General features: G+C 31.2%; 1 protein-coding gene across 1 annotated transcript; it reads left to right on the top strand.

Annotated features, from left to right (window-relative positions):
* The first annotated feature begins 197 nt into the window (after window positions 1-197).
* LOC139481989 (protein lin-37 homolog) lies at window positions 198-14,876 on the top strand. The gene is made up of 8 exons (XM_071265611.1): window positions 198-324; window positions 7,822-7,897; window positions 9,042-9,089; window positions 10,203-10,306; window positions 10,879-11,051; window positions 11,744-11,866; window positions 12,167-12,240; window positions 14,181-14,876. The coding sequence occupies exons 1-8, from the start codon at window positions 309-311 to the stop codon at window positions 14,272-14,274; spliced, it is 708 nt and encodes a 235-aa protein (XP_071121712.1). The 5' UTR covers window positions 198-308; the 3' UTR covers window positions 14,275-14,876.
* The last annotated feature ends 511 nt before the right edge of the window (window positions 14,877-15,387 follow it).

Raw genomic sequence — 15,387 nt, 5'->3', positions numbered from 1 at the left:
AAACATAGCAAATAACACGTATTTTAATTGACCAAAATACTCAAATAAAATAAAAAAATGAATGAAGTACTGAAAATATCTTTTCACTAATGGTGTGTTATTTAATATGTTTATCCCAATGTAAAAAAAAGTAAGAAAAATGCTGTCATTTATTCAAAATGTTAAAACTTAATTAAACCAATCACATCTTACGTTATAAGCGTCTGTCGGCTACGAAAGGAAAATGGCGGAAAACTAAAATTTTGAGCACACAGTCTAATCATAATTTGTTACAGAAGTGTTCAGAGGTGTCAATATAGTCTGTTAAAATGACATCTGTAAAAGGTAAAAATAATGATCAAATCAAGAGCAGGTATATAAGCATATGTGACCTGAATGATAATTAAAACAAATATTTGCAATGAAACAAGAGTCAGTTCAAATTATGGTTCGGCCTTGGTCGTTTCGGACTTGTCATCCATCCATCAGCACATTGATGACTTAACACGTACCTCGGCGCATCTCAAACAGACACTTAATAAAATAGAACAATTTATGAATGCAATAATTGAATTATATTGTGCACAAAGATAACACAGTTTTATATTTACAAACAGGTTGGATATCTCGGTCTTAGCAACAAGAAGCGACACTAAGAATAATTTAGCGACAAGAAGACTATTTAAGGACAAGATTTATTTCTTTTTAATTAGAGAATTACTTATTCCAAATAAATATTAAAAGAATATGCAAAAAAAAACAATTTTAGCAACAAGCATGACATGAAAGTTTATATTCTATCAATAAATTTTTTTTGAAACATAGACAGTGATTGGGAAGGACGTGCGCCCTGTGCCTATAGCGCATATTGACAAGAAATGGCGCATACAGTGACACACGTAAGCGCCCACGTGGCGCACAATATTTTTCACTTCGTTTCGAAACATTTAGATATCGTGTTCCGTGCCGCCATGTGTGTGTACATAACTGTGTAATGTTCCTCCAATAATAGGAGCACCTATATATTTTTGGGACGTCTCGGGTGTTTCCCTTTGATAATAGAACCATGCGATTTAACGTCTCGGGTGTTTTCCTATTGTAATAATACTAGAACCATGCGGTCTAACTGATAACCCGAAAAACGTAATTAACCATCATTCATGATATATTTTTTTTTATAAACAACTTTAAATTTGTGAAATTTGGCTAGTACAGACGAGATTTAACACATATAATAATTTCATTTAGTTTAGCTCGATATTATTTCGATTGAAGAACCCAAAGACTTTTTAGGAATATAGTTTTTGTCTCCATAAAAGACGCTTAACTGTCCTTGTCATTTTTTGGTCTTTGGCTCGTTCTGACATTTTGTAAACATGACTTCAGCGATTTGTTGTTTTGTTCTATGAATTAATGGTACTCTATACTGTTATTCTTGTCACCGTGTTGAAGTTATAATAATACAAGAAGTGCAGAGGAAATGCCTGAAATGTCCTCTGATACGGAACGTCTGGAATAAGTATGGTATTGACGAAGACCCAAATTTAATGTACGAAAAAAACCAAAAAACATGAACATGAGCAAGGCAACAGTACCAGTTTAAACATTGCAACAGTGTTTTCCTTTTTTCACTAAGGTAAGGTGGGTGTTTTAAAAAAATAACTTGCAACCGGCTGTTTTTTTTTTAAATGTCCAACCTTTTTTAATTTACTGTGGGTGCACGTGGGGGTCACAGAAATAAAGATGAGTATAATATTCACATTTAATGGAGTTGAACAAACATAAATAGAAGTAGTCATATTAATTGTCAAATATTCTTTGATTTTATTTTTTCAAAAATTTATCTCTTCTTTCATTTACAATTTTATGCATCAGCATGGATTTAAGGCCGTTCGATCCAGGTTTCTGATCTGTTTCTTGCTTTTGTGCCGTATTTTTGGCACACAGAACAGTAGTATCCTTCCTTTGTGACTATAAGTCATTTGAAGTCTTGCTCATATTTGTCTTCACTTGCGTGTCTTTTCCGTTGTTTGGTTGATTTAATTTTTGTTCAATTTCCACAACTTCAACATTACTATCAATTTTATTTAACTTATTTGGTCTAGTATTTTCTTTATCATCATCGTCATCTGCCTTTTTTTTCCCCCGATTGATTAATGAATACATTGAAATTTGACGATTGGACTCCATCTTTGTCAATGAAAACAAGGCGGGATAAGTATTCAAATTTTAACGGTACAAAACCGAAAAAAATCCGGATTTTGAAAAAAAAAAGCCGACCACCTCCTAAAATCGAAAGGTGGTCGGCTTTCAAAAGAAGGTGGTCGGCAAACCCGGCTTAAATGCCGAATGGAAAACACTGTGCAAATAAAGGTTAACTTGAATATTGTTGGGGTTGGAAGAAGAATTGTATATTCATTGAAATTGAAATTACAAAATCACAGGAACAATACCCATGATTTTATTTAAAATCATAAAGGTAAGTACCAACATGACCAACACCTCTTTGCCAAAATATACTGATACTTTTTTTTACAGAAGTCAATTCAAATGGCCCACTCATTTGACAACATGGCCCATTGTTTTTTTAAATGGCCCATTGAATTTATTTTTGAGGAGCCCTGGGCCCATAGTGAAAAAAACCTTCCAGATCACTGCATAGATCTAATTGCTATTTATATTTGTTGAATTATGAAATATGAAGAACTGAAATCAAACAAATAGTTTTCAACATTTTAATTTGTGTATTGCCTCATTTAATGATATTTATCAAGCATAGTTTAATGTTGATTGAAGATTAAAGTCATAATAAACGAGTGACAGGTGAAAAATAATGTTATTCCAATTCTTGAACCAATGCATACAAACATCATAAACTTAGTCTTCTGTGCACGATTCTATAATTTTTTTCGCATAATATTCATATAATCGTCAATTTTTTTTCAATCGGTCAGTGTTGTTGTGAATATATGGCAGGTAATTAAAGTTTGTGTTTTGAAGCTGAAGTTTAATGATTGTCACCTGTTTGTCAACAATCAACAAAAAAAGCATGGATATTGATCACGTGTTTAACATGTTTAATAACATGTACAATCAGATAATAGTTTATTTTAAGGACATCCATGCGTATTGCGATCACCGGATTTTCACTAGATGGGTCACACGGAGGTCACTTTGCATACAGAAATTATGTCGGGGGGGAATTGTTTCGTGGAAGGAAAGGAAGCAATTAAAATAAAGTAAACTTCTTCTTAATATGAACAAATTAAAGAATTTTCTTCAGAAAAAAGTTATATGAACATAAGTTTTATAATGAAAAATATCCATTGAGATATATAAAAAAACATATGCATTATTTTTTTTAATTTGAAGTTTTTTATGACTTTAAAGGAAGTTAATGACAATCTTGAGTTTTTATACGCCCGTCGTCTTTTAGACGGGACGTATTATGGTATACCGTTGTCCGTCCGTCTGTCCGTCCGTCAGTCCGTCCGTCGTCAACACTTCGGACAATAACTCAAAAACGCTTTCACCAATTTCCATGAAACTTAAGTGAATTGTTAATATCTATTGACGTAAGCTCCCTTTCGTTTTTTTTTAATTTCAGATTTTAAGTTTTGGATTTATGGGGCTTTATTCATAAAAAAGGGGGGATTTTCAACACTTCGGCCAATAACTCAAAAAGGCTTTCACCAATGTCCATGAAACTTTGGTGAATTGTTTATATCTATTGGTGTAAGCTCCCTTTCAATTTTTATAAATTTCAGATTTTAAGTTTTGGATTTATGGGGCTTTATTCATAAAAAAAGGGGGATTTTCAACACTTCGGCCAATAACTCAAAAAGGCTTTCACCAATGTCCATGAAACTTTGGTGAATTGTTTATATCTATTGATGTAAGCTCCCTTTCAATTTTTATAAATTTTAGATTTTAAGTTTTGGATTTATGGGGCTTTATTCATAAAAAAAAGGGGGATTTTCAACACTTCGGACAATAACTTAAAAAGGCTTTCACCAATGTCCATGAAACTTTGGTGAATTGTTTATATCTATTGATGTAAGCTCCCTTTCAATTTTTATAAATTTCAGATTTTAAGTTTTGGATTTATGGGGCTTTATTCATAAAAAAAAGGGGGATTTTCAACACTTCGGACAATAACTCAAAAAGGCTTTCACCAATGTCCATGAAACTTTGGTGAATTGTTTATATCTATTGATGTAAGCTCCCTTTCAATTTTTATAAATTTCAGATTTTACATTTCCGTGTTATGAATTTTTATGCTTAAAAAAGGGGGGATTTTCCAATTTTGGGACAATAACTAACACTTTCACAAAATTTTATGCAACTTTAATAAATTGTTTATATCTATTGACATAAGCTCCCTTTCCATTTTTATAAATTTTAGATTTTACGTTTTCTTAAGTAATGAATTTTTATACTTTAAAAAGGGGAATTTTATGAAACTTTGGTGAATATATTAATGTAACATCCCTTTTGATTTGTATATATATTTCTAGTTGATCATATAAATTCATTTAAAGCATAAAAGACAAGTTAAAAGAGCAACGGGCGTATCATGCGCTAAAGCGCAGCCCTTTATTAACAGGTGTTCTCTATTTACAATGATTGTATATTTTGGCACGTGTAATTGGATAGTCTAACACGTGTACGAAGTTGAAGGTGTTAATTGGATGTTATTGTAGCAATAAACCAAGGGGCTGAAAACAGTACATTTATTTATCTTTAACATATTCTTTATATTTAATAAAAAAAAATACACAATCCCTTTCTTCCTCACAAATGTCTGATTTCTTCATCTATCAATATAATAATAAAAAATATTATCAATTCATTTGTGCCCATATATTAAAAAAATTAAATGCATAGTTTTTAATATTTATTTAAATAAGTAATCTTAATAAAAAAAAAATGTTTTTTTGTCGCTAAATAGTCTTCTTGTTGCTTCTTGTCCCTAAAATTATTCTTCTTGTCGCTTCTTGTCGCTAATTAGTGAGACCCGGATATCTAAATATGCTGACTTTGGTTCATGGCCAAAACTTCTGGAAAGCTTTGCAATATCATTTGAATATTTGCATAACAAATCATTTGTTTTCCAAAGTTTATTTGAATAAAAAAAAAAATCTACTTGATTGTCTATATATTGTCCTGATAAATAAAAGGTGCGCTTGGACATTCAGGCTGACATTGTTTGAAAATTTTCCCCCTTATTAATTAAAATGTGTCAGATATTTGAACTGACATTATTACAGCATACTCTGTCTGACATTTCAAATCTTTATTGGTCAAGTGATTCAAACTCACACGTTTCAAGAATATGCATTACTTAACTTATACACTTTTCAAGAATATGCATTACTTAACTTATACACTTTTCAAGAATATGCATTACTTAACGTATACACTTTTCAAGAATATGCATTACTTAACCTATACACTTTTCAAGAATATGCATTACTTAACTTATACCCTTTTCAAGATAAAATTGAGAATGGAAATGGGGAATGTGTCAAAGAGACAACAACCCGACCAAGTAAAAAACAACAGCAGAGGGTCACCAATAGGTCTTCAATGTAGCAAGAAATTCCCGCACCCGGAGGCGTCCTTCAGCTGGCCCCTAAACAAATATATAATAGTCCAGTGATAATGAACGCCATACTAATTTCCAAATTGTACACATGAAACTAAAATTAAAATAATACAAGACTAACAAAGGCCAGAGGCTCCTGACTTGGGACAGGTGCAAAAATGCGGCGGGGTTAAACATGTTTGTGAGATCTCAACCCTCCCCCTATACCTCTAACCAATGTAGAAAAGTAAACTCATAACAATACGCACATTAAAATTCAGTTCAAGAGAAGTCCGAGTCTGATGTCAGAAGATGTAACCAAAGAAAATAAACAAAATGACAATTATACATAAATAACAACAGACTACTAGCAGTTAACTGACATGCCAGCTCCAGACTTCAATTAAACTGACTGAAAGATTATGATTTCATCATATGAACATCAGGCACAATCCTTCCCGTTAGGGGTTTAGTATCATACCATCATAACATATATGACAGTCTGCACGGTTAGCCACTAGTCCGATGCCTCAGACTAGTAAAATTTCATTCGGACTAGTAAGTATTTGCAAAACTTTCTTTGGACCAATAAGAAAAATGTCAGAATATTGGTCTTCGGACTAGTAGTTGAAAAAGTTTTTGGTGTAGACTGATATGAGAAGAACATAACCCGTGTCATGCCAACAACTGTTTTTAGAATAAATGTGTTTAGTTCCGATGCAAAGACCTTATCAGTGACTCAATATTAACGCCAAAATATGCAATCTTTAATGACTTGACAACAGTATCGTAATTATATCCCTTCTTAAGAAGTCTATTCAAAGGTTTTGTAAGTTTCTGAGGTGAATACTGACACCTTTGTGCTTTATAAAGAATATTTCCATAAAAAATTGGATGTGAAATACCTGAACGTATAGAAGTCTGCATGTTGAGCTATATTTACGAATGATGTCTTTATACCGATGATAAAATTTAGTAAATGTTTTGACTAGTTTGTGATATCGAAAACCCTGGTGTAATAATTTTTCAGTATTACATAAAGGAGTAGGTCCGGTAAGGGCCGATTTCGGCCTCAATTTTCAAGTTCATCTAACGAAAGATTGTAGACACTTTCTAAACACTTAAGTGTCTATTTCCATTGATTCAATTAGTTAATGGGGAAGATTTTAACTTAATAAGTCATTTAAAAAGCCCCGATTCAAGCTTAAATATGAAAAATCTATCAAATATGCCAAAAATCGTCACTTTTCAGATGGTTTTTGTCACAAATGAAAGTGGCCGCATCTGTGTTCATCCTCAACCTTTATATATATTATGTATTATCATCAAATACAACTTACATTTCAATATTATGAATGAACACAAATGCGCCACTTTCATTTCAGACGGAAACCGTCTAAAATTTAACTAAAATGCTACAATTGTGAAGATTTCAGTAATTTAGCATGATTAAATGATGCTAGTACCCGATATATGTGCATTGTTTTGTCAAAAACAGCCCATATTTATGTAGCAGAAGTATTCTACTTTGCAATAAATATCTAAACGATTACATTTTCACAATTTTCTAAAACTGCTATATTTTGAGGCCAAAAAGGGGTCTTACTGAACCTACTCCTTTCTCTCGTTACAATCTAAAACATTGTTACATACACGAGCGAATCGTACAAGTTGAGATACATAAACACCATAAGATGGTGACAAGGGAACGTCACCATCTAAAAACGGATAATTAACGATAGGAAATGAAAAATCATCCCTTTTATCATAAATTATAGTATTCAGCTTTCCATTAGTGATAAAGATATCAAGATCGAGAAAAGGGCAGTGGTCATTGTTAGTATTAGCTTTATTTAAAGTAAGTTCAACAGGATAAATTTCATTAATATACATACTGAAGTCGTCATTATTGAGAGCCAAAATATCATCCAAATATCTAAAAGTATTATTAAATTTGTTTATCAGATGTTGTTTCGATGGGTCTTTGCTTATTTTTGTCAAAAAATGTAACTCATAACAATACAAAAACAGGTCCGCAATAAGTGGTGCACAGTTAGTCCCCATTGGAATTCCGATAATCTGACGATATACGGAAAAGAATATGCATTACTTAACTTATACACTTTTCAAGAATATGCATTACTTAACTTATATTGTAATGATGGTTTTTACTGTATGATGCATGTAAAATGTCATTAATCATTTCGGTTAAGATATTAAATGAAATACAAATAAATGTTTTCTTTATGTTTCAGGTGTTGCAGAGGTGAGCTCTGCAAGAAGTAGATTAGATGCAACATTACAGTTAATGGTTGATAAGAAAGATGAGGGGTAATTCAAAGCATTTTTTATGACAATTTTTTTCTTTTTTGTTTTTTTGCCCAATAATTACTACAGTACAGTAAAAGTGATATGACAGCAAGTCGTGATATACAAATAAGTCTACATTTAAACACAATTGTTATTCCACTCCTTAGACATAATTAGTGTCTTAAATGGCAATTTTTATGTCTTGGAATTTGAGCAAATACTTAAGCAGGCGGAGAGAAAATGTAAACAGCTATCATGATAAGTAATACATGCACAACATAAAAAAACAGTCATGGAGTACATTCTAGTCTATAATAGTGTAGAGTGCCTATTGTTCAAGATGTTCATACATCCAGTTCACTCAGTTGAATTGCTGGCTTAAAATCGAAAATATCTATGAAAAGTCAAATGCATGTAGACCTCATAATTAATGTTGAGAAGTTTGCACATGATTAATCATACATGTTAAAGTCATAAGAAACCTTAAATTAAAAAAAAATGATGCATATGTTTTTTCTATCTAAATGGATAGTTTTCATTATACAACTTATTAACATATACTTTTTTCTGAGGAAAATTCTTTAATTTGTCCACATTTAGAAGAAGTTTACTTATTTTAAATTGCTTGCTTCCAGCAAGCAATTCGCCGAAATATTTTCCGTATGCATAGTGACCTGAACGTAACCCTCCTCGTAAAAATCTGGTGATCGCAATACGCATGGATCTGTCATTTAAATAAACAATTATCTGATTGCACATGTTAAACGCGTGCTCAATGCCCATGCTTTTTGTTATTTGTTTACTATAAGGTGACAATCGGTAAACTTCGGCTTCAAAACACGACATTTAATGAGCAGCCATATTTGTTAAATCATAACAGATAAAGCGAAAAAAAAAGGACGAATATAACTTATATTTGAGTAAAAAATGATAAAATCGTGCACAGAGGACTAAGTTTATGATGTATACATGCATTGGTTCAAGAATTGGATAAACATTATTTTTCACCACTCACTCGTTTCATATGACTTTAAGAAGTTTGCTTGAAAGTAAAAATGTGTTTAAAATTTAAGCTTAGAATATTTTTGTTTTTGATCTGTCTTATCAAAACAGTAAAATTTAATTTTAATATGACCAATTATGCAAATAATGATTTTTTTTATAGGCATGTCTCGAGTGAAGATGAAATATCCCAGTCAGAACTAGCTACAAGGTAAGTTTATTTGAGTCACTTCCACGAAAGATCTCACATAGTCTGTAAGTCAGTAAGCATAAACATGTGAATGTGTCCTATTTTTAGTTAGATATAAGAAAAATGTGGTATGAGTGCCAACTCTCAATCCAAGTCACTATTTGTTAAAGTAAACCATTAAAGCAATCCAATTAACTATTTGTTAAAGTAATTTACTAAAGGTCAAAATATGGCCTTAGACACTGCTTTACTTATAGATGGGTCCTAATGCGAAGTTACATGAATTTACGAAAAATTATATATTTGAGAATAACATCTCCTTGATTAACATATTAATCATACAAGTCCATCAGATTTTTTTTTCATTTTGAACATTTTGCGGTGAACCTTTATTCAATGAAATTGACACAAATAAATCCCATGAATTATAATAAATCCACAGTAAAGTTTTGTTACTATATTTGTACATAAGTAATGTATGAACTAATTTGATGCTGGATTTTTTATTTGCTGTTTTTCAGTTTGTATTCAATTATTCATACTTGTTACAGTGTTTAATCACCAGTTGAGTCACCAAGTATTTAATTATTCATACCTTTTACAGTCTTTCATCACCAGTTGTGTCACCAAGTATTTAATTATTCATACTTGTTACAGTGTTTCATCACCAGTTGTGTCACCAAGTATTTAATTATTCATACTTGTTACAGTGTTTCATCACCAGTTGTGTCACCAAGTATTTAATTATTCATACTTTTTACAATGTTTCATCACCAGTTGTGTCACCAAGTATTTAATTATTCATACTTGTTACGGTGTTTCATCACCAGTTGTGTCACCAAGTATTTAATTATTCATACTTGTTACGGTGTTTCATCACCAGTTGTGTCACCAAGTATTTAATTATTCATACTTGTTACAGTGTTTCATCACCAGTTGTGTCACCAAGTATTTAATTATTCATACTTGTTACAGTGTTTCATCACCAGTTGTGTCACCAAGTATTTAATTATTCATACTTGTTACAGTGTTTCATCACCAGTTGTGTCACCAAGTATTTAATTATTCATACTTTTTACGGTGTTTCATCACCAGTTGTGTCACCAAGTATTTAATTATTCATACTTGTTACAGTGTTTCATCACCAGTTGTGTCACCAAGTAAACGAGCAGCAAACAGATCAGCTAGAAAACGTAAAAGAAAAGAAGATTTTGATTTCAGTGATGGACAGGTTCATCGTAAGTTTAAATTCATATTGCCTGTTTAAAAAAAAAAATTGTTTGGTTGAAGAAGCAACAAAATTATTTCCAAATATTGATAAACATTTTAAATTAAACTGAGGGGTAATACTGTAACACATCTGGCCATGGTGAATTGTAGATTTAGTGTTTAGCAAAAACCAAGACAACATCACATATTTCATGAAATGAACAAAAATGAATGTCAATAAAGACTTTAAACAATCAGTTACTCTGATGATAAAAAGAGTAGTAAGATATTTCAACATCCTACCCTCCTTTCTAAAAAAAATATTAAAGCATTGGTTATTGAGAAAAAAACCTGTATTTACTATTCCTCAAAATGTCAAGGGTTTCTATGTTTCTACAGATTTTCTTTAAAATTATGTATCTTTTATCTCATATCAAATGATGCTTGATCTCATATCAAATGATGCTTGATCTTATATCAAATGATGCTTGATCAAAAATCATAAATGCCTGTAAAGCATATTTTGAAAAAACAAATATAATGAGGTAAGTAAATCTGTATATATATATATTATTATTACAGGTGTATTTTATTTTTACAGATCAGTACATTATGAAGTTATTTGACAGAAGTGTAGATCTTGCCCAGTTTGATGAAGATTCACCATTATACCCTATCTGTAGATCATGGTTAAAGAATCGTCCATACGACAGAGATGCCAACGACAAAGACAAGTTATCATCTCCAGAACATGAGGCACACAGTGATGAAGAGGTATAGTGAAAATGCCATTGAGCATATGAAATTTATAATATTTCGTCTTTATTTTGTGGTCTTTGTTCATAAACTCATATAAAAATTGTAATGACATTCTTTTATATATTTTTTTTGGTATATGTACTTCATAGAGATCTGTGATAGATGGAGCTAGGTTTTGTTATAATTTTAGTCCTAAAAAAATATAAAACACCTTGAAAATGGAGTAGTCCATTTATTTGCATTGCCTGAAAATATTGAGTTCACTATGGTATCATACTATGCAACTGTATAAAGAGGCATTAATACAGATACATTCATACAGTTGTTTTCTTTCAATCACCTACTTTTTATAGATTTTATTGTCTTTCGAACCTTAAACTGTATTTGTTCACAATTGCTCACACATATTCGCTTTGACAGAGTTATTCATAGATTTTTCCAGACATGGGAATTTATGTATTTTCATTTATATTTTATATTTCAATGGTCATTTATAGGTATAGACTTTTCTTTATTTTTTAAGAAATATTTTGTGCAAACTGGAGTTTTGAGTTTTATCCATTTTTGGCTTCTTATTTTAAGAAGCACAAACTGTAATGTCTAATGAAAATCAGATATCAGGTTATCTATAATTGAAACATAATGTTAAACCCATGTTATTTTGGTTAGCAAATAGTATCAATTAGAAAGATTTTCTTTGTTTAAAGATAGATGGCATACCAAATGTGTACCTGATGCCAAAGCCAATAAAAGCTGAGCCAGATGATACAAGAGACTACAGAATACCAGAACCATTACCAAACACAGATGCACCATTAGATATAAATGCAGTAAGTAAATAAATTATGTTGAATTTGTCAAAGAGACACCTGGCCAAGGAGCTGAAAACACACCCAGAAAATCATGCACCTGTAATTAGATTAACTGCTATTTTTATCTTTTTACTATATGATCATTAATATATTTTTAACATTGCCATTTCAGTTCTTTAAGTTTTAGTTAATGAAATAACTATTTTCCTGCTAGCTTGGTCCTTTGAAATTGATGGAAAATGATGTTAACTGAAAATTATCTGGCTATAAACATTGGCGTTAAAAATAACTAATCTGCCAACACTTTATTTTTTTCAGGATCCAGATACTGCACCACCCCCTGAACAGTTACTGTTAGGACACATGTCCAGATGGAAAGATGTCAGAATAAGGTATTATCATCAGTGGTACCATATTACAATATAGATATAGGTAGCAAAATCCTTCAAAATTTTTTGTGCTATTTATGGACAACAGGACACATAGAATTATTAATACCGGTACTTTTAAAATCTATTTTATTGTATTGTATTAATGGGTTGTCATGTAGAACCAATGAAGAATAACAAGTACTGTGCAATCTTTTATTTTTGTGGTTACCAATTTTTTTTTGGATTGCGGGAAACTTTGTTTCATGGTTTTCCCAAAGTTTGCAACCAACTGGATAAGAGTTTGTTCAATATTTAAATTTGTGGTGCACCTGTACCCACCAAAACCACAAAAATTGGTATCCAACGAATAATAATGAATCGACCGTAATGGATAATAAAGGAGTAAAAATACACCAATGAAACAGCAATCGAAAGACGCAAACAGCCAAAAGACATTTGTTTTTTGACACTGTAATAAAATGTACGTCTTGCAATTTCCTCCTGTCTCTGAAAAATTTGAAAAATTTGTCCAATTTACACAAATCTTTTAACTGTCCACCAATGAACTAATTCTGTCTAATATTGATCTATTTCAATTTGTAGAGATTTTACATTTACCAACTATTCAGTATGCAGAAATGTTTAGTCCAGGCTTATAAAATTATACTGTTAAAATCATTGTGTTAGGACATTTAAATGCATGTACATGCACATGATGCAGTGGTCTCATTAGTCCAAAATAGAAGGTCGTCGCACCCTGGGTGCTCTCAGCCTTGTCCTTCTGCCCTGACACCCTTTTGAAAAAAAACCTAGTGATGTTTAGCTATGTTTGTAAAATTGCCTTTTGTATAATCGATTTCTAATCAGAAAATTAAATTACATTTATGACACTTGCCAGAGGTTAATCATGTGAAGTCAAATGTTTAGTACAGGCTTATAAAATTATGCTGTTAAAATGATTTTGTTAGGACATTTAAATGCATGTACATGTTCATCTAAATATTTGGCAAAACATAAAGAAGATACAAGTCATTTTTATGTAAATTGGGATCCAGTAAAAGTAATCTGATACAAAAAGTCTTTATATTTTCCACTTGCCAAACACTGTATAACTCTTCCAACCAATCATGGATACATTTGTTCACCAGTAGCCTCTTGATTTGAACTTATCCGGTAAAGTTATACAACTAATTATGAGCATGTATGTTATCCTTAATTTTGTTCATTTATGAAATACTCCTGAAAGCAGTTTGCAAACAAATAACTTGAATCACCTTTATATTGATGGTACATAAAATATTTTTATGCCCCACTTACGATAGTAGAGGGGCATTATGTTTTCTGGTCTGTGCGTCCGTCCGTCCGTCCGTCTGTCCCTCCGTTTGTTCGTCTGTCTGTCCCGCTTCAGGTTTAAGTTTTTGGTCACGGTAGTTTTTGATGAAGTTGAAGTCCAATCAACTTGAAACTTAGTATACATGTGCCCTATGATATGATCTGTCTAATTTTAATGCCAAATTAGAGTTTTTACCCTAATTTATGGTTCACTGAACATAGAAAATGATAGTGCAAATTTCAGGTTAAAGTTTTTGGTCAAGGTAGTTTTTGATAAAGTAGAAGTCCAATCTACTTAAAACTAAGTATACATGTTCCCTTTGATAAGATCATTCTAATTTTAATGCCAAATTAGAGAATTGATTCCAATTTCACGGTCCACTAAACATAGAAAATGATAGTGCGAGTGGGTCATCCGTGTACTGTGGACACATTCTTGTTTTGAGATATTTACATTTACCTGTTATTTGTTTTTTCTTCAGAACATCTACAAAGTCGCAAAAGAAAATATATAGCTGTGAATATTTAAAATTTGTTTCATATTCTGTGTTTAAATAATATAATGTACAAAATTACAATTTCAGCAGTAATTTAATTTAATTTAATTCTTTTTGTTTTATTTAAATCAGATGGAGAGAAGCAGGATTCCAAAATGAGTCTAGATTTGCAGACAGTATGAACTTAATCAGGGAAATATTTGAAAATCAGATGAAAGAAGGATGAAGAAACCAAATGGAAGAAATTGTTCTACATATCTTGGACAATGAATGTTTGGCTTGTAACCTGTCATATGAAGGAAATGACGCCATTTGATATGTATTGTAATCTGAGAAATAAATACCAGGAAACTGTTGTGATGAAACTGGACAATAATAGAAGTTTGAACATGAAACAGATTTTTATACATATCGAAAAAATGATATTGTGCATAATGAAAACTTGTGTTCAGTTGTAGAATGTTCATTGCTAATTAAACACGAATTTAATTTCAATAACATAATGTATGTAAAGTCTATCAAGTTTTTGAGGTTCTTTTTATTCCTAATATTCATGAAATATTTGCCACTGAACAATAAGGATTTATTAATTATATTCATTGCTTCTCCTAAGCTGCAATTAAAAATCTATGTACGAGTATGATGTGCTATAACTTAAGAATGGTACTAATAAATGTTTGAAAAACTTACTGGACATCTTTAAAGTATAAATATTGTAATGGGAAGCAGATATTGTCAGAAGATTATAAAAGTTTACCATCTTGTAGCACTTGTTTATGATCTGTAACAAATGTTTTCAGAACCAATAAATAATTGTAAATAATGACACCTTTTGTTTGTTTTGAGTCAGTTTATCAAGTGACATTAAAAGGTAGATTAGTGGCTACACATCAGATGTGAAAATTGCTTACATGCTTCCACTAGATCATCATGAGATGGTTGATCACATATAAATTATTCTATTCTATAAAAGCCAAAATAAACTTTGACGGAGGTTTTTCTACCTAAAGTCTTTTAGATTGATATGGTTGAGCAGGTACTAGACCTTCTTTAGCCTTCAGCAATGCAGGAAAGAAGAAACACTAATGTTTCTGGCCCAACAAATTCTTTCTTTCAATTTAAGCTTGACAAGAAACAATTTCTAGTAATTCATTTATTTTGTTGGATACCAAGTTTTGTTGGATCAAGCATACCTTGTATTTTTTGTGGATATTGGATTTCTTGGGTTTTGCTAAAGTTTGCATACAAACTTATAATTAATCTGTACTTTATTGAACAGTTAAATCTCTTGTTTACCTATACCCACTTTATCCAATGAAAAACATCAATTGAGTAATAT

The sequence above is a fragment of the Mytilus edulis genome, chromosome 1, assembly GCF_963676685.1.
Source record: "Mytilus edulis chromosome 1, xbMytEdul2.2, whole genome shotgun sequence".
Classification (NCBI taxonomy): domain Eukaryota; kingdom Metazoa; phylum Mollusca; class Bivalvia; order Mytilida; family Mytilidae; genus Mytilus; species Mytilus edulis.
Note: the sequence above shows the minus strand (reverse complement) of the source record. Positions and strands in the feature narration are given on the sequence as shown.

What these genes read in the sequence shown, in the direction of transcription:
- LOC139481989 (XM_071265611.1), top strand. An exon ending in CAGTGATGGACAGGTTCATC is followed by an intron (nt 10,307 to 10,878) that starts GTAAGTTTAAAT and finishes TTATTTTTACAG; the next exon opens with ATCAGTACATTATGAAGTTA. An exon ending in CACCATTAGATATAAATGCA is followed by an intron (nt 11,867 to 12,166) that starts GTAAGTAAATAA and finishes TATTTTTTTCAG; the next exon opens with GATCCAGATACTGCACCACC.